Below are 23,412 nucleotides of genomic sequence, written 5' to 3'. Positions count from 1 at the left end.
AAAATAAAAAGTAGGGATCCCTGGGTGGCGCGGCGGTTTGGCGCCTGCCTTTGGCCCAGGGCGCGATCCTGGAGACCCGGGATCGAATCCCACGTCGGGCTCCCTGCATGGAGCCTGCTTCTCCCTCTGCCTGTGTCTCTGCCTCTCTCTCTCTCTCTGAATCTCTATGAATAAATAAATAAAATATTTTAAAAAAATAAAAAAATAAAAAATAAATAAAAAGTAAATAGCAAATACATCAGTGTGGAATTATCTAGATAAAGGGAGCTGCAATGCACAAGGTCTTGAGAAATCCAAAGAGAAAGAAAAATATTTCACTGCCTTTCACAATGTGGCTGACACACATCCTGCCTCCACGACACCTATTTAGTAAAAGCGGTTTGACAGGGGCACCTGGGTGGTGCAGTGAGTTCAGTCTGACTCTTGGTTTCGGCCCAGGTCCTGATCTCAGGGTCTCGAAATCAAGCCCCATGTCGGGCTCCATGTGGGATCCACTTGGGATTCTCTCTCCCTCTGCCTCTGCCCTTCCTTCCTCCCTCCCTCAAATAAATAAATCTTAAGAATAAAAGCAAAAATTAAATCATTTCCTTTAAAAAAAAAAAAAACGCTTTGGCAAATACCGGATTAACAATAGTATAAAATGTTTACTAAGTACATTGTTTGCATGTCTTCCTGCTAAGCTTCGCACAAAGGCCCTCTTGAGCTATTTACATTAGTCCTCTGAGGTAGCAAGCATGACCACTTCATAGTTGAGAACTAAGGTGTGGGAAAGCCATTGGCTTGAAGTCACACAGGGAGGAAAGGGTGAACCTGGCAAGATTCAGTCACTACGTGGTGTCCCCCTGCCCAAGTCCTCCATCCTTCGTTGAGGAAGTAGTCACTGAGAGTCTTCTGGTACTGGCCCGCTAGCTGGTGATTCAGGGGTGAGCAAAGGTTGAAGAGTTCAGCCTGGCTTCTTCTGCAGTATCTTGCTCTAGGTGCTATCCCCAGGAAAGCAAACGCTTGCTGAACAGGATCACAGCCCCCAGCGGAGAAAATATGAGTTTATTACCAGCTAATGGAAATGGTGGGCCCTACGGGTAGGAGCTGGAGGGGGAGGCAGAAAGATGGGATTAAAGGGCCTGATTAGGTCCTTGCTTATCTTGGGCCTCTCAGGCTCATATTGTGGAAGGCACTACAGTTTGAAGGTTTGCATCCCTTCAAAGTTCTTTTTTTTTTTTTAGATTTTATTTATTTATTTGAGGGAGAGAGGGGGAGAGAATGAGGAGGGGGAGGGGCAGAGGGAGACAGAGAGGGAGAAGCAGACTCCCTGCTGAGCAAGGAGCCTGATGCAGAGCCAATCCCAGGATCCTGGGATCATGACCTGAGCTGAATGCAGACACTTAACCGACTGAGCCCCACAGGTGCCCTTCTGCTCAAAAATTCCTCCACTGAAATCCTAATACCTGATGTGATGGTATTAGGAGGTGGGCCTTTGGCAGGTGCTAGATCATGAGGGTGGAGCCTTCATAAGTGTCTGTATAAAAGGACTCCAGAAAGATCCCCAGCCCCCTCCCACCCTGGGAGGACACGGCCAGAAGGTGTGGGCTATGAACCAAGAAGACAGCCTTCACCAACACGTGACTACGCTGGCGCCTTGCTCTTGGTCTTCCCAGCCTCCAGAACCGTGAGAAATAAATTTCTGTCTATAAGCCACCCCATCTGTCGTATTGTTATGGCAACCCAAGGGGACGAAGACAGGAGGAAAGTCAGTTCACAGATGTGGGGTCTCCAGACTGAAGGCACGGGGAGTGGTGAGGCCCAGCATCTCCCTCTTGGTTCCTTGGGGGATGAGGAGGCCCTCGGGGCAGGGGAGGGGGGCATCCTGCTCCAGTCCCCCTGGGAGCTGCAGGTAGGCTTCAGCAGACATTGAACACTGAGGCGGCCTGGCCTTGGTATTTCTCCTGGACCGTCTTGAGAATGGGTATGAGGTTCTGGAAGGTGGGGCGGAATGAAGCTTCTGCCTCCCAGCAGTTCTTCATGAGGAGATAGATCTGGGCAGGAAGACACTGGAACTGTGGTGGCTGCTCTCTCTGCAGTCCAACAGCGGGGAGATGAAAAGGGGGAGGGAGGTCTCACCTCATAAGGACATTTCTCTGGCCGGGGCAGCCTCTCCCCTCGTTCCAGCAGCTCTGTGAGCCTCAGCACCGTCATCTGCCCCTGGGTGAGGCCTATGAGCTCGATGAATTTCTACATAAAAACAAGACAAGCTCTTTTCAGGAGGCAGGTCTACCTGGGTAGAGGTCAGGAACCTGCAGGAACAAGGGGTTTTGGTCCTGTCTCTACCACTTCTTGGTGCATAACTTTAGATTTATGGGACTCCTGGTTGGCTCAGTGGTTGAGCATCTGCCTTCTGCTCAGGCTATAATCCTGGGGTCCTGGGATCGAGTCCTGCATTGGGTTCCCCATGGGGAGCCTGCTTCTCACTCTGCCTGTGTCTCTGCCTCTCTCTGTGTGTGTCTCTCATGAATAATCTTTTGAAGAAAAAAAAAAAAGAACTTTAGATTTATGACTTAATCTCTGTGGGCCTCGGTTTACTCACCTGTAAAATGGGGTAGCAACACCTACCACGGAGTTACTGTGAAGCTGGGTAACTAATATTCATAGAGTAAGTCTGAAACTGGGGTTTGCTATTAAAGCCTCTCAACAAACCGTTTTTATCGGTCCAGAAACCTTTCCCACCAACTCCCCCACCCCTCCACACCTTATGCTCTGATTTGCTCTGGAAAATAAACCTCCAGGGATCCCTGGGTGGCGCAGCGGTTTGGCGCCTGCCTTTGGCCCAGGGCCCGATCCTGGAGACCAGGGATCGAATCCCACGTCGGGCTCCCGGTGCATGGAGCCTGCTTCTCCCTCTGCCTGTGTCTCTGCCTCATTCTCTCTCTCTCTCTCTCTATGACTATCATAAATAAAAATTAAAAAAAATAAAAAAAATAAAAAAAAATAAAAAAGAAAATAAACCTCCAGCCTAGCCTTGGCTCCTCCCCCAGCCCTGGCTTGGCCAACGAGCGTGGCTCATGGCTACCCAGTGATTGGCTCCGTGACGGACACAGGCGGCAAGCTGGCCAATCAGAATGCCCTCAATCATGCGTGGGTGGGGTGGGGGAGAAAAGAGACCCCCTCAGCTGGGAGCCGGTGCGCCTGAACCGCTAGGGAACCGCGTTCCCACAAGGGGCGGGGCTGAGAGATGCTGCCACAGAGCACAGCTGAGCGGGGATGGAGAAGAATGGGTCTCCTGGTGACATCTGAGGATCGAAGTCAAGCTGTGCCTCCCAGTCTGCAGCAGTTGAACAAGCTGTTTCTATTTGAGTGGCTTCTATACAATCAAAGCCCCCTACCCTGCAAGTGGGCAGTTTACATACCGGGGCCAGGAGGCCCAGGCGGATCAAGCACTCGCTACAGTGGGAGGGCTGGGAATCCACTGCATGGCTAACTCCTCCGAATGGGGTGGGGCTGAGGGCCTGCGTCTCACCGAGGGGGGGCTCTGGCTGGAGTCACAGTAGGTCAGTAGCTCGTACAGGGTGACCCCGAAGGACCAGACGTCCGATGCATAGTAGAATTTACACTCTTTCAGGCACTCTGGAGCATACCTGGGGGGATGGGGCACTCAGGCTTCACGCCAGACCAGACTGGAGTCCTTACCTGGGGCTTAGGGGCTCTCTGGTCCCAGTTAGGGCCCCACCCTGGGGGGGGGCAGTCTCACTGGGACCAGGCCCTGACATCTGAGACCCCAGTATCTATCTCCTTCACCCTGTCTGCTCCACATGACCCGGACACCCCACTCCAGCTGGGTCCTGTCTGGTCACCAGAACACGGGGCTGTCCCCATCTTCGCGCACGCGGTAGTACTCGTGGCCTTCGGGCACAGCCTTGGCTAGGCCAAAGTCCCCGATTTTGACCAGTCTGTCGTTGTCCAGCAGCACGTTGCGGGCAGCCAGGTCTCGATGCACGTAATGCTGTGCGTGAAGGTAGGCCATGCCCTAGGGGAGGGGGCGAGTCAGGATCAGTGGGGCAGGATGGAGGCTGGGGAGTGCTCCTAACCAGGATTGGAAGGTGGGGGGTTGGGGGGGCAGGCAGGTTAGGACTGTGGGGACCAGGCAGGCGCAGGTACTGGCAGGATGGCAGGTGGCCCAGCAAAAGGGAGGGTGGGGATTGGGAGGGACTGGGCTGTTGGGCATGGAAACAGGCTGGGTGGAAACAGGCTGGGTTGGGGAGCCGGCCCAAGAGTGGGGAGCGGTGAGCAGACTGTGTGGGACCACCAGGCCCGCTGGCCCACCTCACAGATCTGCTGAGCGAAGAGAAGCAGCTGGGCCAGTCCGACGCTGTGCCGGGGCAGGTAGTCTCGTAGGCTTCCCAGGGGCACGTACTCCATGACGAGCTGCACCGACTTCTCTCCTGATGCAGGAGAGGGGTGGCCCAAGCGGGCAGTGGAGGCAGGGGCTAGAGGCTTCTCCCGATTCCCCAGGGTGGGGCTCTGACCCGCCCCCTCCCACAGTAAGTCCAGTTCTCAAGCGGAGCAGCCCATCCTCAAAGCTGACCCCACGTGCCCAGGTGAGGGAGTTGACTGTCCGTCCCAGTTATCCTGGCCCCAGCAGAGGCCAAGGAGCGGGAGGGGAGGGAGGAGGCAGCCCTGGCACCCCCATACTCGTGTGCCCCCCAGCCTGCAGCTCTAGCCAGAAGTTCCAATGGGGCCCTGGGCTCCGCGCACCTTGGTCCTCACAGCAGCCCTTGTATTTGACGATGTGCTTGTGATGGAGCGTCCGCAGGATGTCTATCTCCCTCCTCCAGCAGGTGCGGAGCTGGGGGCCGCAGCCGGCCTTGATGGCCTTCACCGCCACCATCTCGCCAGTGCCGTCGTTAGTTGGGTCGTAGCAATACAGACTGACCTTGCCGAAATGGCCCTGGCCCCGGGACATGCAGGAGGGTTGGCCCTACCAGGGCTCCCCAGGCCCCACCTCCAGTGGGGTCTGTTTGGAAAGTCCTAGGCCCCACCTACTCTGTGTTAGTGGGTCCCCCTGGGGGCTGGGACTCCCGTTCAAATACTTAGGGCCTCCCTTGAGTGGAGGGTCTTCTAGGCCAGGCCCCACTCATGTTTCTAGAATTAAACTCAGACCCCAAGTATTTAGCAGGCGGGCCTTCTGACAGCCCAGGGCCTGCCCCAGACCCTTAGGGCCCTCACCTCGCCCAGATCCCGGATCTTTTTCAAATAGCGCTTGTGGAAGACGGTGGGGTCTGATGCAGGTGAGTCGGGGTTCACAGCCAAGACGTCAGCAAGATCTAGGAGGGCCACAGTGGGTGTCACTGGACCCCTGCCTCTTTCCCAGCAGGCCCACGCTTGGGGACCTGGAGAGGGGGCCACTGCTCCCCCAGCATCTGATCTCAAATATAAGGAAACTGTTTTTGTTTTTGTTTTGCAACAGCTGGAAAATTCTACTTGTCCAAAATGCAGAATGGGCTGCATCAAAACCGACATCTGGGGTGTTTAGGTTGGGTAAGGGTGTTTCATCCCAAGAGAAAACAAAAGCCAAAAAAAAAAAGAAAAAAATCACAAGGGCCTAATTTGTCCAAGGAAGTTGTGGCTCTTGCCAAATAAAACATTAAGAAGAGCACAGGCGGGCAGCCCTGGTGGCTCGGCGGTTTGGCGCCGCCTTCAGCCCGGGGCGTGATCCTGAAGGCCTGGGATCGGTCCTGCATCGGGCTCCCTGTGTGGAGCCTGCTTCTCCCTCTGCCTGTGTCTGTGTCTGCCTCTCTCTCTCTCTGTGTCTCTCATGAATAAATAAATAAAATCTTTAAAAAAAAAAAGGAGCATAGGCATCTGCACGCCCTTAAGGGAATCAGAAACTGACACACATGACATGAGTCACTGTGCAAAACCGAAGGGGCACCATGCTGGCACTAGCAGGGGTCCCAGTGATGGTGGTGGGGGTGTGGGGGGAGCTCACTCTGGGGCTGCAGCTGAGTGAGGTCACGCAGGATGGTGCGGAAGGAGGGCCGCTGAGCTGGTTCGTAGGTCAGGCACTGGCTGATGAGTGTGGCCAGCTCCGGGCAGGAGGGCTGAGGAAGCAGGTGCTGCTTCTGGTAGAAGCACTCTTTCTGCCAGGGAGGGAACCCACAGGAGTCAGGGCTCTCCCCCTCCCCCAGTCCCCTTCTCCAAAACACAGTCAAGCTCCCTGAGCAGGCTAGGTCCCCATTCTAGTCGTTCCCATTTTACAGATGACACAACAGGCTTGGCGTAGGGAAGTGGCCTTGGCCACCCCCGCAGAGCCAGGGCTCCATCCCAGGTCCAGTTGACTCTTGCTGTGCTCCTGGCAGCTCACACTAGCCCTCCCCTCCCCTGCCCTGGCTCCTCCTCTCTCTGCCTCCAGGAACCTCCAGCAGCAACCTGAATGGACCGGAGCCTCAGGACCTTTGTACGTGCTGTGACCTCCGCCTAGGGTGCACTTCCTAGCTTGGGTCACTGCAGCATTTCTGTACTTTAAAACCTCCTCTGGGAAGCCTTGCCTAAGCCCTCAACTGGTTCAGGGGAGGCCTCTGGTCCTCCCACGCCCCCACAGGCTGTGGTTCTCCCATTGTGGCCCTGGTCGCTCTGCTGAAAACCAAAGCATATCACCTATTTGCTATGTGTCACAGACACCTTATGAGGTGGGGACTGTTACCAGAACTGACAGATAACCGGATGGAGCCCCAGAGAGCTGAGGCCACATATATACATGAGGTCACACAGCCAGAGGGGAGGGGAGGCAGCTCCGGATCCTGAATGTGCCCCCTAGACTCCTTGGAGGTGTCAATCCCCTTTGTCGGAAGGGCCCAGGGATGCCCTAGACATACCTCGGAGGGGCCACGGCCCTGCAGGGGGGCCTCCCCGTCGAAGCAGATCTCCAGGAGGGTAGCACCGAAGCCCCATTTATCGGCAGCAGTGGTTAGGCTGTTGGCTCCGCCAGTCAGGCACTCGGGGGCTATCCAGGGGATCCGCTCGATCCGCTCTGGGGACCGGGGTCAGAAGTCCTTGAGGGTGAAAAGAGTGGGGGGAAGCCTGGCCCTACCCCCAGCCCTGCCTGGGACCTCACCCTCTCTGGAAAGGGCACCCAAGCCCACACCGGGGTCACTCAGCTTGATGAAGGGGCTGGTGCCCTCCTCCAGCCCCAGCCGCGCCAGCAGGATGTTCCGACCACACACATTACCGTGAACCAGGCTCTTGTCTTCCTGTGGTGGGGTGGAGAGTGGGGGGCGTGACCACCGGAGGGGCTGTACATGCTGCCCCCCACTCCCATCCCACATGGCCTCCAAAGGGACAGCTCATGTGAAAAAATATAATCACGGCCAAATAAAACAAAACCAATCATGGGGATCCAAATACATTGTCATTGTGACCGGGCAGCACTGGGTACCCAGTAGGTCCTTCCTGACCTCCCAGAGCTGGTGGCCAAAGCTCTCAGTCAGGTCTGACTGCTGTCCTCAAACCATGCCTGGCAAGCTCCTTCCTCGGGGCCTTTGCACTGGCTATTCCCTCTGCCTGGGATGTACTTCCCTAGATGCCTCCGGCTCCTTCCCCCCCTCTAGGTCACCTTAGCGGGGCCTTCCCTCACCCATCTATTTAAAACTTCACCTCTTCCCCAGGCTGTAGCAACTCCTTATCTCCACCCCTGCTTTTCTCCCATACTTGTCACTATTTTCTAAAATTCTATGTAGTGTAGTTCTTATTTGCTTGCCCCTCCCAACTAAAATGCCCGCTCCCCAACAACAGAGACTTTGGTTTTGTTCTCTAGTGTGTCCTCAGGCCTAGGACAGAGCCTGGCACACAGAGGTGCTCTGGAAACTGGGGTGAAGGGACCAGGAGGAGCTGGAACGAATGGCAAGCCAGAGTGACAGAGGAGCTGAGGTCAGGCCCCCTGCGACCTCAGACACTACATGGAGGGGTGAGGTGTCCTCTTGAGGGCGATGGGAGCCACAGCGGTATATAAGCAGAAGAGGTTCGTGGAAAGATCCCCGGTGCCAGCGTCTAGATTAATGTGTTGAGGCCTCCACACCCCATGCTGAGGCCAGCCTGGCGCTCCCCACCCACCCAGGCCCCACCTGCAGGCCACGCACCAGGTAGCTGAGGGCGCTGGCCAGCTGTTGGGCCACTGCCACCTTCCAGGCCACGGGCACATGGCCCTTCTCTCGCCGCAGCCACACGTCCAGGGGCCCGTGCTCCACGTACTCTGTCACCATGATGTCTGCAAAGGCCCAGCCACTGCAGAGGCTGCCCACCTGCCTCTGCCCTCCAGGACACCAGGGACAGGACATGGGGCTGGAGACTGTGGGTGGGGAAGGTGCTGGGGCAGAGATGTGGGGGGCAGCTTGCAAGTGACCCTGGGGTGAAAGGAAATGCAGGACAGAGTGTAGGCAAGGTGGGTGCAGAGTGAGGCAGAGGTGTATGCTGGCATTTGAGTCCAGGCTAGGGCTGGAGAAAGCTGACATGTACATGACAAAGGGGAAGATGCGACGGGGGAACTAGGGGTGGGTGGAGACAGTGGAGGTGCGGAGCTTGAGGCTGGGACATAAGTGGTGAGAGGATCCCACAGGCTTTGGGTGCTCCTGCGGTGTAGACCAGTGCTGGAGGGAAAGCAAGAGGTGGACACGGGATTGAGGACCTGAGGACTACTGGTGGGGGTCACCTGGGACAAGAAGTTTTGAGGTACATGCAGAGTAAGCATAGAGCAGTAAAGTGAAGCAGGGGCTGAGATCTGGGAGGACTGGGGTGCCCAACAGCCCTAGCATGCCAGTGGGGGTCAGAGGGTAGACAGAGGATGGGTAGTAGAGGTGTTAGGTGGTCGATGGAGAGAAGGAGACAGCCAAGAGTCAGGGTGTAGGTCAAGGGTTAGGGTGGAGGTTAAGAGTCAAGGTGTATTCAGGTAGGGACGCAAGGTGGGTGTTGGAATACAATCAGCGGTTGGGGTATAGGTTGAAGGTCAAGGAGTCAGAGATCGAGGTGTGTAGTCAGGGATCATGGTATAGGTCAAGGTGGAGCATGCAGTCCGGGATGAGGACACAGGCTGAGGGTTGGGGTACCACCCGGGTGTGGGTATAAGTGGGGGGTGGTCTGCAAACGGGGGTGGGCGTGGTGGGGCTCACTCACTCTCAGAGCCATACACGCAGATGCCGTGTACGAAGGCCAGGTGCACATGGGAGACCTGGCTCATGAGGCTGGCTGTCTCGTAGAAGGCCTGTGGGGATGGGGCAGGTCAGGTGGCCACGGCCCCCGGCCCCCCCCCCGTCCTTCCACCTGGCCCCTGGCTGTGCTCACTCACCAGGGCGATGTCGTGGTGACTAGGGTCTAGCACCTTGAGTACCACTCGGAGCTCCAGCCCAGAGTCCTCACTGGGTGTGGGGGGGTCCTCACCGTCCGCCGCGCCCTCCTTGGGGGCTCTTGCCCCCACTCGTAACACGCCCTCATACACATTGGTCCTCGTGCCTTGGCCCAGGTGGGACAGCTGGAGGACCAGAGCACGGAGCGTCTCTGGACGAGCCCTCAGAGCTGCCCCCGCCCCCGTTGCGCCCCTTCCCTGCCCCCCCCCCCCCCCCCCCCCGGGCCCAGAGAACACACCTGGGTGACATCAGCCTGGCAGATCCGGTGGAAGCTGAGCTGGCTGACGTTGGGTGGACTTGTGACAGCCCGGGGCCCCCGCATAATGATGAGGTTGGAGATCTCTGGGGATTGAAGTAACATCCCTGGGGCTGGCAGAGGGGTGGGGCGGGGGAGGTGCCGCCCCCAGCCTCGGCCCCCGTGGCCTACCTCCGGGCCGAGGCAGGCAGCAGCGGCGCAGGGAGAAGCAGTCATCCCCGGCGCGCAGGGAGCAGCCCTGCAGGGCGGCTCGCAGCTCCCGCACGCTGGGGAAGGACCGGTCCCAGCCCTCCAGCCTGAAGACCCCGGCCTGCAGCTCAATGGGGAATTTACGCAGGTGCAAGCGCTGTGTGCCCGGGCTCTGGAGGGTGGCAGGGCAGGGGGGCGGTGAGCAGGGGTCCAGGCAGGGAGCACGGCCAGCCCCAGCCCAGGACCCCCGCCCCAGGCCCACCTGGTCCCGCTGGGCCACCGTCAGGATGAGGCGGTTGAGGTGGCTGGTGCTCCAGTGGATGAGGTAGAGGCCATCCTCAGACCGCAGCTTGGCCAGCACAAAGGGCTCCCTGTAGGGGACAAGGGGGCGCTGTCGGGGAAGCTGGGGGTCCCACTGGACCCACGCCTGGCAACCAGGAAGGACACACAAAACCTGCCCGTAGGGGAGCACTCCTAGCTGCAACATGTGTCAGACCCAGGCATTTACGTGGTGACACTGGGTGTGAACACACACACACACACACACACACCAATGTAACACCGTCGTGCACAGAAAAATGCAGAGGAGGGAAGAGGCACATGCTCGCATGTGACAACGGTCAGGCAGCGCCACCAACAAGGTAACGTGCACACAGGGACAGGAAACGGCCATCAGATACGGGACGGGAGCACACCTGGCCAGCTGCTCTGACACACAGCTACTGGACAACAATCACAGACACGGCCGCTCACCCAGTGTAACACGGCGGCAGAGGGGGAGCGATGTCCCAGGCCCTGAGGTGACAACCATCATGGGCACAGACAGGCACTGCACGTGATACAGCCACCCGGGCCCAGACACCTACACGTGTGGGGGGTCACGTGCAGCCATCGGCCAAACGTCTGGGTCTCCCCAGAGTTCCTGTGCCGAAACCTAATGGCCAACGTGCTGGAACGAGGAAGCGACTGAGTCAAGAGGGTGGAAGCCCCGTGAGTAGGATCAGTGCCCTTATATAAAGGACTGCGGAGAGCTCGCTCGCTCCTCCCGTGTGAGGACCAGCCGGGGGCCGGCCGTCTGCAGACCCGGAGGTGGGGCTCTCAACCAAACCCTGGACCTGTCTGCCCCTTGAACTTAGACTTCCAGCCTCCAGAATGAGGAGAATTCACTGTCCGCTGTTTCTACATCACCAGCCAATGGTGATGGGCGTCCGGACACATCAGGACTCGGGTGGATGGGGCCTGCAGACCCCTGCCCGGGTGGCCCCCACCTAGCTGTGATGTGGCACCACCACAGCTCCCGAGAGGAGGAATGGCCACTGTACCCTCCTCTAGCGTGGAGACGGGCCAGACCTCGATGCCCGGTCCCGGTGTCACAGGTAGGACAGGGGACAGCCAGGCACAGGTATAATGGCCACACAAGCTAAGTCACATGTCCTGACCCTGCAGCATGCAGGATGGCCACACACACATCTGGGGACCCCTGAAGCCGTGACACTGCACATTCTTAGCTCCACGTGTCTGCACGGAATTGCACAGACCTATAGTGACCAGGACAGACACACACCTGCAGGAGTGCAAACAGGTGTACGTGCGAATGGCCACCAGCCTTTGTGCGACATATGGCACCACAAAAATCACCCATCCCATAGCAGCAAACACAGACAAGGACAGTTGTAAACGCAATCACAATACACAGTCACACGCCATGGGGCTGGTAAACATGCAGACATGCACGGTGACCATCCCAAACCCAGGTACCGTCAGGACATGGCCCACACCACCGCAGACACCCTCTCTCCCCCTACAGCCCCTGGGGTGCATGTCTGCATGCATGTACATGCAAGTACATGCATTCCCACACATGCACACACACAGGTGAACACACGCACACACACAAGTGCGTGCACTCCCACACGGGCACACACTGACATAAATGCACACATACGGAGTGTGAGTGAATACTCACATCCGTGTGTGTATAAACACATGTACACCCCAGCCACACATGCTTGTACACACATGTGCTCACATAGGCACACACACCTATACTCATACATGCAGGCACGCACTCATGAGCACACACGCAGGCATGAATGCTTGCACACATGTGTATACTCTCACACACGGGTGAACACACACACCGTGAATGCACACAAAGATATGAATACACACAAACACACGCACACACCTCTCTCCAGCCTCACCGTCCCTAGAGCTCACAGTCTAGCTGGCAGCCACCCCCTCGCCCCATGTCACCTGTGTGCCTTTCCTAGCACTCACATCAAGGGTCCATGGATACCGTCCTGGATGCTCATCACTAGCCGTGGAGGGGCCACCTCATGGCACAGGTAGTGGCTTGAGTCGGCTGTCAGGCGGAAGTAGCCGTCCACCAGCGACACCCAGGACAGGGCCATAGCCCGGGAAGGCAGGGTCAGCTCCTGCAGGCCGGGGGGACATCAGGCAGGCATCGCGGGCTACAGGTGCCCCCAGCCCCTGCTAGGCCCCCAGCCCCAGGCCCCACCAGGCTCTTGTTGTCCTGACAGTGGATGCTGATGTGGCGTTCCTTGAGCACCACGTGGGTGATATCCTGGAAGTCACAGAAGTAGACCCATGGCTCTTCCTGAGGCCTGTCCACTGGCTGGTCGCCCACCTCTCCGGCCTTGGTTTTCTTCCTAAATGGGTCAGCATGGCGATTCCTGCTGCTGCTGTCGCCTCTGGGACTCTGGAAACCCAGCACATAGGGCAGATGGATGAAGCGGGGTTATGCCTATTTATTTTTATTTTCTTTTAAAGATTTTATTGGGATGCCTGGGTGGCTCAGCGGTTGAGCATCTGCCTTCGGCTCAGGGCGTGATCCCAGGATCAGAGATCGAGTCCCACGTCAGGTTCCCCGCAGGGAGCCTGCTTCTCCCTCTGCCTGTGTCTCTGCCTCTCTCTCTCTCTCTCTCTCTCTCTCTCTCTCATAGATAAAATCTTTTTATTTTATTATTTTTTTATTTTTAAAGATTTTATCTATTTATGCATGAGAGACACAGAGAAAGAGAGGCAGAGACACAGGCAGAGGGAGAAGCAGGCTCCCTGCGGGGAACCCGACATGGGACTCGATCCCACGACCTCAGGATCACGCCCTGGGCTGAAGGCAGACGCTCAACCGCTGAGCCACCCAGGCATCCCAAGGTTCTGCCTGTTTAGTCTCCTACACATTCTCTCTGCGGGGAGAGGCAGGAGCCGGAGAGGCCAGGGATACCCCTCAGGCACCCTCCTTTGAGCACCAGTATCATAGATGGAATGGGGACCCTCCCCCAAGGGATACACATGCCAGAAGCCAGAACCTCAGGGAGAAAGAGAGGAAGAGCCGGACCCTCACACCTCGATACAGACCCTCACACCTCGATACCAGACAGGGGATCCTCACAGGTACAGACCCCAGAAATGAGGTCCCCAGGGGGTAGACAGAGCCGGAGGGCACTCCCCAGAAAACCATCCCAGGGGATAGACAGACACACCCCAGAGCCATGCGGGGGAAGGGTGCACGGCAGCCACCCTCGGAGGCCAAGGCGGAGGTAGAGCAGGAGCCCCAGCCCAACCTGGACGCCCAGGTGCACCCTGCTCACCTCTGCCTGTACCGGCCGCCACTGGATGCCACCAGTGCCTGTCACCAGCACCTCATGAGTGGGGGGTCCGGTGGCCAGCTCAGGCTCTGGAGGGGCCTGCCCGCTGTCCCGGATGTAGCAGGACTCCCCCACGGCCTGGGCCAGGAGCTCCAGGTGGCACACAGGCACGCGCTCCGTGCCGAAGCGGGGCGCCAGCTGCTCGAGCGTGGCCAGGTATTTGACCATGATGACCTGCTGCGAGATGTGGCCCGGCTGGAAGGCCCGCACGAACCTGCGGAAGATGCTCCGCAGACGCAGCCGGGTCAACGCATTGTGCCGCCGGATCTGCAGCCGGAAGGAGCGTGGAATGCAGTCCTTGAAGCTGGGGGGCAACCAGGAAGGGCTGGTCAGGAGCCCGGGTTGCAGGCCCAGCTGGGTGACACTGGGCAAGTGGCTTAACCTCTCCGAACCCCAGCTGCCTCGTCTAGCAAACAGGCAGGCTGTCACGCAGGTGGAAAGAGAACACGATAAAGGTCTGGCATAGGGAGGCTGGGTGGGGTCAGAAATCCGGAGGAGACAGGGTGGCTAAAATTCCAGCTGTGGGACAACTTCCTGAGGCTCTAAAGGGCCCTGTCTTCTCACCTGCAAGGTGGGATCAGAGAGGGCGCACCTCCAGGGCTGAGATAATCAGGGCTGCCGACTGGCAGGACTACGTGACCGTCGGGGGCTGTTATTGCTGGAGAAGTCACTGTTGCTTTTATCACCAGTGTTAGGATTATCTACAAAAGGCCCCTCTGCCCCTCACAAAGCCCTGGCCCTCACCCCTTTTCTCTCTGCCTGTCTGGCATCTGACCGCCAGGATATCTCGCTCAGAGAACAGATTTCTCCCGGTCCCAAGCCCTCTCTCCTACCCCTTGACCAGAGGGATCCTAAAACTCAAGGTATTACCTGCCTCTTAACCCCACTTCCAATTTTCCTTGGGCTCCCTACAGCCCCCTGACTAGAGCCTGGTCGACTCTGGCTCTCCGGCCCTGGTATTCCAAATTCAGGTCCCCCCAAAAACGTAGTCTCCATCTGGATAAAGCTGACTCAACCTTCAGGTCTTAGCAGAAATGTCACCTCCCCAGGAAGCATTCTCTGACATCCAGGCTAGAGAGGGTACCAGCACCCTGGACTTGACTGTCCCAGCCCGAGTCTTTCAGAGTATAACACATCAGGGATGCTTTAAGGAGAACTGCTGGTCCTCAAAGATCCGTTTCTCCCACTGCCTCCTGCAGGCAGTGTACCCTGATTGCCATGCCCTCACAGCAATGGCGGTGCACACAGCTGGCTCCCAGCTCCCCATACTCCTGTGTCCTTCCCTCCCTAGAATCCTGTGGAATTTTCCAAGCTCACTCTGCTCTAGCCACACATCCTTCCACACATCAGGCCTCAGGACCTTTGCACTGGCTGTCCCCTATATCTGGAATGCTCTTCTCCCAGACACTCAGAAGCCTCCCACCTTCATTTCCTTCACACCTTTGAATTTGAATGCTATCTCAGTGAGGAAATCCCAGACTGCCCCGTTTTAAACTGTACACCCCTCACTCTCTGACATGCTCCTTCTTCCTTTCCTGTTTAATGCTCCCCCTTCTCATTTATCACCGTCAGAAACACTGAACCTTTCACTTTTGTATTCTGTTTAATGCCTGTCTCCTTCACCAGATGTGAGCTCCAGACGGGCTGTGATTTTTGTCTGGCTTGTTCACCGTTGTGGCCTCAACGCCAGCATACAGCAGGTACTGGCTAAGTGCTGAAGGAAGATATGGCAGTAGGGGAGGCCTCCCGTGGCTCCCAGGTACCTGTCCCCGCCCCATCCCCAGACACCTGATCTTCTTGGCCACCTTCTCCAGGGGGATGCCATGGGAGAGAGCAAGGTGGCAGAGGTGCAGAAAGGCCATGCCCAGACTCTCGTTCTTAAAATGGTGGATCTCCTCCTCGCTCGACAGATCCCACAGTGACGCCACGTCATTCACAAACTCATGCTTGCCCTGGGGAGGGGGGAATCAGGCAGAAAGGGCGGCATGAGAACCCGTTCACTCCCCAGCTCTGTCCTCTTGGGGGAGGGGAGGGAACCCCCATTTTCACGTGTGCCTCCTATGTCCAACCCTCGGCCTGTGGCAGACATCACTAATTGATCATAGCACTCTCTCCCCCACAATCCTGTGTCTCAGAATCCTCTGGTTCAGGCAGCCAAAGGATCAGAGATGGCATGAGTTGAAATCTGTTTACCTTAGTGAACTGGGGAGAGGTGTGGGGCTCCTCAACTAAGTCCCTCACAAATTGTCCCGCTTCCCCCGCCCTACACACACCTGCTCAAAGAGGTATTCAAAGGAGGCTGGGTCCAGTAGCTGCACCCCCTGCTCTGCTTGTTCTGAGGAGGACTTGGTCCCTGTGGGCCCACAGCGGTACACAGCCGGCTCCTGAGAATTTGTGCCATGCCAGTTCCGGAAATAAAACCTGCAAGAGGGGAGGCAGAGGTCACAGCTGGGGCTTCGCATGGACTCAGACCAGCTCCAGGAAGGTGGGGTGCAGGGGAGCAAGGGGACAGAATAAAAGTGGACAAGGCGGGGATCCCTGGGTGGCTCAGTGGTTTGGCGCCTGCCTTTGGCCCAGGTTGTGATCCTGGAGACCCGGGATTGAGTCCTGCGTCGGGCTCCTTGCATGGAGCCTGCTTCTCCCTCTGCCTGTGTCGATCTCTCTCTCTCTCTCTCTCTCTCTGTCTCTCATGAATAAATGAATAAAATCTTAAAAAAAAAAAAAAAGCGGACAAGGCTTCCAAGGGGCCATGACCCACCTCATGCGGAAGTACAGGGTCAGGTTCATGTCTCCGGAGACCTCCAAGATGTGGTTTGGAGGCAGCCAGACCTGGGCCTCGGCATCGAAGAGAGCAAAGAGATTGAAGCAGGATGGAGTAATGCCTGGAACAGGGGAGAAAGGTCAGGAGGCTGCATCTGCTGCCATCTGCCTTGTCGACCCCCAGACCTGCTGTTTCCCCTCCCAGGTCCTCCCTCCCTTTGCAGCTGGGAGGGGGCCATAGACTGGTTTCTGGCCAATGGGATGTTGGCAAAAGGGGTATGCAGATTTCTGGGCCTGGAAATAAACTCTCCTGCAATCTCCTCTGCCTCCCGGATGTTGGAGACGCCATGTGCCAAAGCCACAAGACAGAGGTGAATCATCTGACCTGCATTAGATTTTAGGTAAGCCTTCATTGTCTCGACCCAAGAAAATTTGGGAGGCTGCTTGTTACTGCAGCAAGAACCTACCTTAGACCAACCAACCCAAGTCTACAGACTGCTGGCAGGTGCCTAGTCTCTCTCTGAACTCCAATCCTGGAGGAATATCCAACCCTCCTGGCTGTCTCCCCCTGGACATCACAGCCCCCTTAGACGTGCCTTGTTCCAAAGAGACCTCATCCCATGTTCCCAAACCTGCCACTTGCCTGCTTGGTTCTTTAAGCTATGACTTGGTTCTTGTCCTCAACTTCACCCAAAACCCCATCAATTCAGTCACTAGGCCTGCTCTTCCTGCTCCTCCATCTCTGGGATCCTTCAGATCCAAAGCCCAATCCTAATCCAGCCTCCAGACTTGCTGTCATTCCCTATACCGGCCACCCAAGGCATCCTTTTTATGCAAATCACTTGAAAATTTTATCTAAGATAGTTCATTCAGAATAATTTATCATTGGGGCACCTGAGTAGCTCAGTGGTTGAGCATCTGCCTTTGGCTCAGGTTGTGATCCCGGGGTTCTGGGATCAAGTCCCACAGGGAGCCTGCTTCTCCCTCTGCCTAGATCTCTGCCTCTTTCTGTGTCATTCATGAATAAATAAATAAATAAAATCTTAAAAAAAAAAAGAATAATTTATCATCACCAAAGTACAAACTTGACCTTGCCGACATCCTCCTCCTCTTCCTTCCCACAAAGAGGTAACCATACTCCTGAATGAGACTTTATTCCCATATCCTCTAGTTTCAATGTTATGAACTCTAAATGCAGTATTACACAATAAGTGTCCTTCTACAGTTTCTTTTTTCATGTTACAACAGGTTTTAAAACTTCACACACAAGGGATACCTGGCTGGCTCAGTTGGTAGAGCATGTGACTCTTGATCTTAGGGTTGTGAGTTCAAGCCCCACGTTTAAAGTAGAGATTACTGGGATCCCTGGGTGGCGCAGCGGTTTAGCGCCTGTCTTTGGCCCAGGGCACGATCCTGGAGACCCGGGATCAAATCCCACATCGGGCTCCCGGTACATGGAGCCTGCTTCTCCTGCCTGTGTCTCTGCCTCTCTCTCTCTCTCTCTCTCTCTCTCTCTCTCTCTGTGTGTGTATGTGTGACTATCATAAATAAATAAAAATTTTAAAAAATTTATTAGAGATTATTATTTTTTAAAGATTTTATTTATTCATGAGAGAAAGAGAGAGAGAGGCAGAGACACAGGCAGGGGGAGAAGCAGACTCCATGTAGGGAGCCTGATGCAGGACTTGATCCCAGGACCCCAGGATCACGCCCTGGGCCAAAGGCAGGCACCAAGCTTCTGAGCCACCCAGGGATCCCCAAAAGTAGAGATTACTGTAAAAAAAAAAAGTTAAAATTGGGACGCCTGGGTGGCTCAGCACCTGCCTGCCTCAGCTCAGCTCCCTGCATGGAGCCTACCATGAATAAATAAATAAATATATAAATTTATATATGTGTGTCTCTCATGAATAAATATATAAAATCTTTTTTTTTTTAAGATTTTATTTACTTATTCATGAGAGAGAGAGAGAGGCAGAGACACAGGCAGAGGGAGAAGCAGGCTCCATGCAGGGAGCCTGATGAGGGACTCGATCCCGGGACTCCAGGATCATGCCCTGGGCCAAGGCAGGCACTGAACCACTGAGCCACCCAGGGATCCCCTAAATATATAAAATCTTAAAAAAAAAAAGTTAAAATTAAAAAACACAAAGCTTCATACAATATGGGTAACTTCAGTGAAATTCCTTTTTTCCTGACTATATAGCTTTCCAGCATTCACCCTTACTGTAATTTGTGCATTCTCCTGTAGAGTACTTTGAGATGGTCTCCCGTTTTTCACTAAGATAAATGAAGCAGGGGCAACTGGGCGACTCAGTAGGTTGAGCGTCTGCTTTTGGTTCAGGTCATGATCTCCAGGTCCTGGGATTGAGCCCCACATCATCATCATCATCATCATCATCATCATCGAGCTTCCTGCTCAGCAGGGAGTCTGCTTCTCTCTCTCTCTCTCCCCCTCTACCCATTCCTTACTTGTTTTCCTCTCTCTCTCTCTCAAATAAATTAAAATCTTTTATTGATTTTTTAAAATATTTTATTTATTTATTCATAGAGACAGAGAGAGAGGCAGAGACACAGGCAGAGGGAGAAGCAGGCTCCATGCAGGGAGCCCGACGTGGGACTCGATCCAGGGTCTCCAGGATCATGCCCTGGGCTGCAGGCGGCGCTAAACCGCTGCGCCATCGGGTCTGCCCCAAATTAAAATCTTTTAAAGACAAACAAACAAAAACTAAGATACATGAAGCAGCTCTGAACATTCTTGATGGTGTCTCCTAGAACACATGAGCTGAGTGTCCAGTGCATATCTAGGTCTGGAACTGTGAACTGTGGGGCCTCAGGGAATGTATGTTTCAACTCTATTGGATGATGCCAATCACTTTCCAAAGTTGCTGTGTCCAAGTGTACTGCCTCCCAGAGAAGGAGAATGCCTCCTTGAGAGACAACTTCCTAAAGGACCAATCTACCTGTTTCACTCTGGCTTAAACATTCCATGGTTCCCTACGGCCCCATGAGAAAGCCCAACCCCCTCAGCACACAATAACTATGACCTGGGGGCGCCTGGGTGGCTCAGTCCTTTAAACATGTGACTCTTGATTTAGGCTCAGGTCACAATCTCAGGGTCCTGAGATGCAGCCCCATGTCAGACTTTGCGCTCAGCGGGGCATCTGCTTGGGATCCTCTCTCTCCCCCTGCCCCTCCCCCTTCACTAAAATAAATACATCTTTAAAAGAACAAAACAAAAAAAAAGTGTAACTATGCCTTGGGCCTCTGGCAATTATGCTCCACTTTCAATTGCTACTTCCCTTTTCAAATTCTTGAAACCGACACTCCAGTTAGTTTTCAAGTCTTTTGCTTCCTCAAACAGATTAGGCTGTCTGGGACCTTTGCACACACTGCTCCTTCTGCTGGACACCTGTCTGAGCTCCTGAAGAATCAGCTACCAATGGGAAAGTACAAGGTGTGGTAGCAATCCACCATGAGGCCTCCATCCAGTTGTGGGGAAGGCGGCCTGAGAGGATTTCCTGGGGGAAGGGGCATATAAGCAATATCCAGTCGGACACACCTTCTCCTCCTCTGGAAGAAGAAACTATACTTTTGGAACCTCTACTACAGCCTCTCTCAGCCATTCCATAGTTCTTACTGGTCTCAGGAGAAAGCATAAACTCCTCTTTGGCATTGAAGGCACCGTAAGATCTGGCCCTGGCTGACCTTCCCTGCAACTCCTACCTGGAGGTCACTGCCACCCGGGTCTCCTGCTCCCACCCTCACCCACCACAGTCTCTTCCCCGCACAGCAACCAGACAGCATCAGTGATGCCTGAGTCCAGTCACATCCATCCTTTGCTCACAGTCCTCTGTGGCTCCCACCTGACTGGGGAGTAAAATCCCAAGTCCTCCCTGAGGTCCTGCTCAACCTGCCCCATCGCCTCCCTGCTCTCACTTACTCCTGTCTCCCCTTCACTCACTCTGCTCCAGCCACCTGGACCTCCTTGCTATGCCTGGGCAACTTCCCCCCCTTAGGGCTTTGCACCTGCTGTTCCCTCTGCTAGGTATCATCTCACCCCAGATATCCCTGTGGCTCTCCCCCTTATCTCCTGAATTCTTTTTTAAGCAATCTCTACATCCAACATGGGGCTTGAACTCATGACCCTGAGATCGAGTCACATGCCCTACCAACTGGGCCAGCCAGGTGCCCCTCTCCTGAATGCTTAATTTTTCTCCATTATCTATCTCTGCTCTCCCACATAGTTTTCTTCTTCTTTTTTAAGATTTTATTTATTCATGAGAGACACAGAGATAGAGAGGCAGAGACACAGGCAGAGGGTCCATGCAGGAAGCCCGATGTGTGACTCGATCCCAGGAATCTGATCATGACCTGAGCCAAAGGCAGATGCTCAACCACTGAGCCACCCAGCCGTCCCTCTCTCCTGAATTTTTAATTTTTCTCCATCATCTACCTCTGCTCTCCCACAGAGTTTTCTTCTTCTTCTTCTTTAAGATTTTATTTATTTATTTAAGAAAGAGCAAGTGAGTGAGCACAAGTTGGGGGCAGAGGGAGAAGCAGACTTCCCACTGAGCAGGGAGCCTGATGTGGGGCTTGATCCCAAGACCCCGGGATCATGACCTGAGCCGAAGGCAGACACCCAACTGACTGAGCCACCCAGGTGCCCCTGCCACAGTTTTCTTATTTATTGTGTTTCTTGCTGATTTTCCTACTGGAATATAAGCTCTACAAAGGCAGCAATTTGGGACTGGCGCACTGTAGTTGTTCACTCGATGTCTGCTGAATGAACAGGCGGACAGACGGACAGATAGATGGGCAGGCCCAGCTGCTGTCAGCACCTCCACCCCTGCCATGGGGCTGATGCCCCAGACTCACCGACTTTGTGTGCAATGTGGATGCAGACATCCTCTGCGGTCAGTGTGGCCTCGCTGAAGGTGACCCATGGGTCCCCGCCACCAGGGCCAGCCCAGTGCAGAAGGACCTTCAGGCCTCCCCTGGTGGCCAGGGGCTGAGCTTCATCGCCATCAGGCCTGCTGTCCCTGGTGGTGGCACCCGAATGGCACAGAGGCATGCTTTTGACAGCTGGCTTGGCTGGGAAAAGATAGGCCATCAGCCCCCAGGTGTTAGGCCTGAGGGGAAGATTCTAGAAACTCCTCACTGTGTGACCTTAGGCACCCAATTCCCTTCCCTGAGCCTGTTTCTACATGTTTGATGGAGTTAGGATACAATCCACACCTGTTAGATCTGTCATGAATGACACTGAACCCCTTTACTCGACAAAGCTGCACCAATAGTAAAACCTGCTTTGAACCCACCTTCCCCAAACCACCAGGCAGGCACGTGTGGTCAGACAGACCAGGGGACGAATCTTGGCTCTCCCCGTGTCAACTCAGGCAAGTCACTTAGCCGCACTGGGCCTCAGTTTCCCCGTTGGAAAATGAAGATGCTGAGAGCATTGCCACGCAAAGAAGGCTGTGACATCCCCACAGCACAGCCCTTAATGCAGGCATGAAAAAAATAACAAATATGACAAAAACAAAAATAAAATCATCACTATCGATTCCATTGTCCTGATGGTCTTTCTCTTGCAGGGCAAGATTCCTGCCTCCCACATCTTCCCCAACGAGTGACCCCAGGCCCTGCTGACTCACCCGCGCCTAGGAGGGGTTGTGTTTCCACTCTCCCCTCAATCCAGCTGTGGGACTTTTCCAGAGCCAGGCCCAGGGCTCAGGCCTCCATGATCTCCAGTTTTAAGATAAACAGTGATGGGAAGAAGAGAATGTCGTCATGCACAAGGTCAGATTCCTCAGGAATCAGCTCCCCTCTGAGTGTTTCCTCGTCTGGAAAGTAGGCGTATAGCAAGCAGTCTCTCCCTCAAAGGGGCGTTGGGAGGATTCAGTAAGACGAGGCAGGGAGAGCGCTCAGCTCGGGTCTGGCGTGCAGTAGCTACTTTGTTAGGTTTTCGCTATTTTTATATGTTAGCATTTGAGAAAATACTGTGGGGATGGGATTGGGGTGGTGCCCATTTCCTCCTTCCTTCTCCGCTGGGTGCAGAGCCAGCTTTGCAGTTGCAGTAGGAGCGACGTCTGCACCCAGGAGGCCAGCACCAACCCCACCCGAAACACCCCCCCAAAACCTCGAAACCTCGCTCGCAGGGGGGCAGGAGCGGCAGCCGCGAGGCGCACCCACCAGGCATCGACCAGTCACGAGGCAGCGGGTGTTCCTATCCACCCCTGCCAAGCGCACCTCCCGCCGGCCGCTTCCCTCCAGGGGACTTCCCGGGGGTTCCAGGCTCACCCTTTTCCCCCCGGGCCTCTGGCTCGAACCTGGGACCCCGCCCCGCAGTCGCGGGCAGCCACCGCCAAATCGCCGCCGTGACGCCGCCTCCCATTGGCCGCCTGAAGAAGCCCTGTCGCCCGAAACCATTGGGCCTTTCGTTACAATAGCGGCGCTCCCATTGGTTCTCAGCTTCATTTTTTCCTGTGCTCAACCGCGATCGGCTGGGTCGGAGCCCGGATGCGCCGCAGCGTCAGCGATTGGCTGCTGGCGGCAGCGGGCGGGGATGCGGGGTTCGTCCGTGAGGTTCAAGAGTGCGGCCTAGGAACGGCGCGGCGGCCTCGATTCTTTACGCTGGCGCCGGGCCCAAGTGAGCCTTTCGGCCCTGGTGCGGGCTTCTTGTCCTCACTCCGGCGATCAAGGCTGCAACCAGGCGCCCTTCAGTCTTCCAACCCCCAAGCCATGTGACTCCATTCCGTCCTGCCCCCCTTCCCTGGTTTTGCCTGGCCAGCTCCATGTGGCCGGATGAAGACTCCCCCTCCCACCTCGCTGGATGAAGACACCCCCTCCCACCTCGCTGGATGAAGACACTCCCTCCCACCTCGCTGGATGAAGACACCCCCTCCCACCCAGCCAGATGAAGACACCCCCTCCCACCTCGCTGGATGAAGACACCCCCTCCCACCTCGCTGGATGAAGACACCCCCTCCCACCTCGCTGGATGAAGACACCCCCTCCCACCCAGCCAGATGAAGACACCCCCTCGGACACTGGGGAGGCATTTGCGGCCCAACTGCTCAGATCCTTTTCCTGATCACCTCCAGCCCAGTCCTCTGAGGCCAGCAAAGTAGCAGCTTGGACATCTCACCTGACC

At 55.6% G+C, this 23,412-nt stretch overlaps 1 protein-coding gene across 11 annotated transcripts; it reads right to left on the bottom strand.

The window, feature by feature from the left end:
- Window positions 1–624: 624 nt before the first annotated feature.
- Window positions 625–22,703, bottom strand: TYK2 (tyrosine kinase 2). Of its 11 annotated transcripts, none has more exons than XM_049097676.1 (26): window positions 22,560–22,703; window positions 21,914–22,102; window positions 21,578–21,758; window positions 21,138–21,353; window positions 16,261–16,384; window positions 15,776–15,923; window positions 15,291–15,454; window positions 13,446–13,806; window positions 12,353–12,553; window positions 12,112–12,269; window positions 10,094–10,202; window positions 9,814–10,003; window positions 9,625–9,728; window positions 9,329–9,511; window positions 9,157–9,244; window positions 8,127–8,254; window positions 7,106–7,241; window positions 6,867–7,021; window positions 5,981–6,131; window positions 5,218–5,315; window positions 4,747–4,939; window positions 4,315–4,433; window positions 3,846–4,018; window positions 3,512–3,629; window positions 2,119–2,229; window positions 625–2,033 (listed from the first exon to the last, which is right to left on the bottom strand). In XM_049097676.1, exons 4-26 carry the CDS (start codon window positions 21,331–21,333, stop codon window positions 1,899–1,901), a joined length of 3,543 nt encoding a protein of 1,180 aa, XP_048953633.1. In that variant the 5' UTR covers window positions 21,334–21,353; window positions 21,578–21,758; window positions 21,914–22,102; window positions 22,560–22,703; the 3' UTR covers window positions 625–1,898. The 11 variants fall into 11 exon arrangements, with proteins under 11 accessions (XP_048953633.1, XP_048953636.1, XP_048953638.1 ...); XM_049097679.1 differs by having other exon boundaries at window positions 22,589–22,697; XM_049097681.1 differs by having other exon boundaries at window positions 21,914–22,004; window positions 22,560–22,663.
- Between the last annotated feature and the right edge of the window lie 709 nt (window positions 22,704–23,412).

The sequence above is a fragment of the Canis lupus genome, chromosome 20 (assembly GCF_003254725.2).
Source record: "Canis lupus dingo isolate Sandy chromosome 20, ASM325472v2, whole genome shotgun sequence".
NCBI lineage: Eukaryota > Metazoa > Chordata > Mammalia > Carnivora > Canidae > Canis > Canis lupus.
Note: the sequence above shows the minus strand (reverse complement) of the source record. Positions and strands in the feature narration are given on the sequence as shown.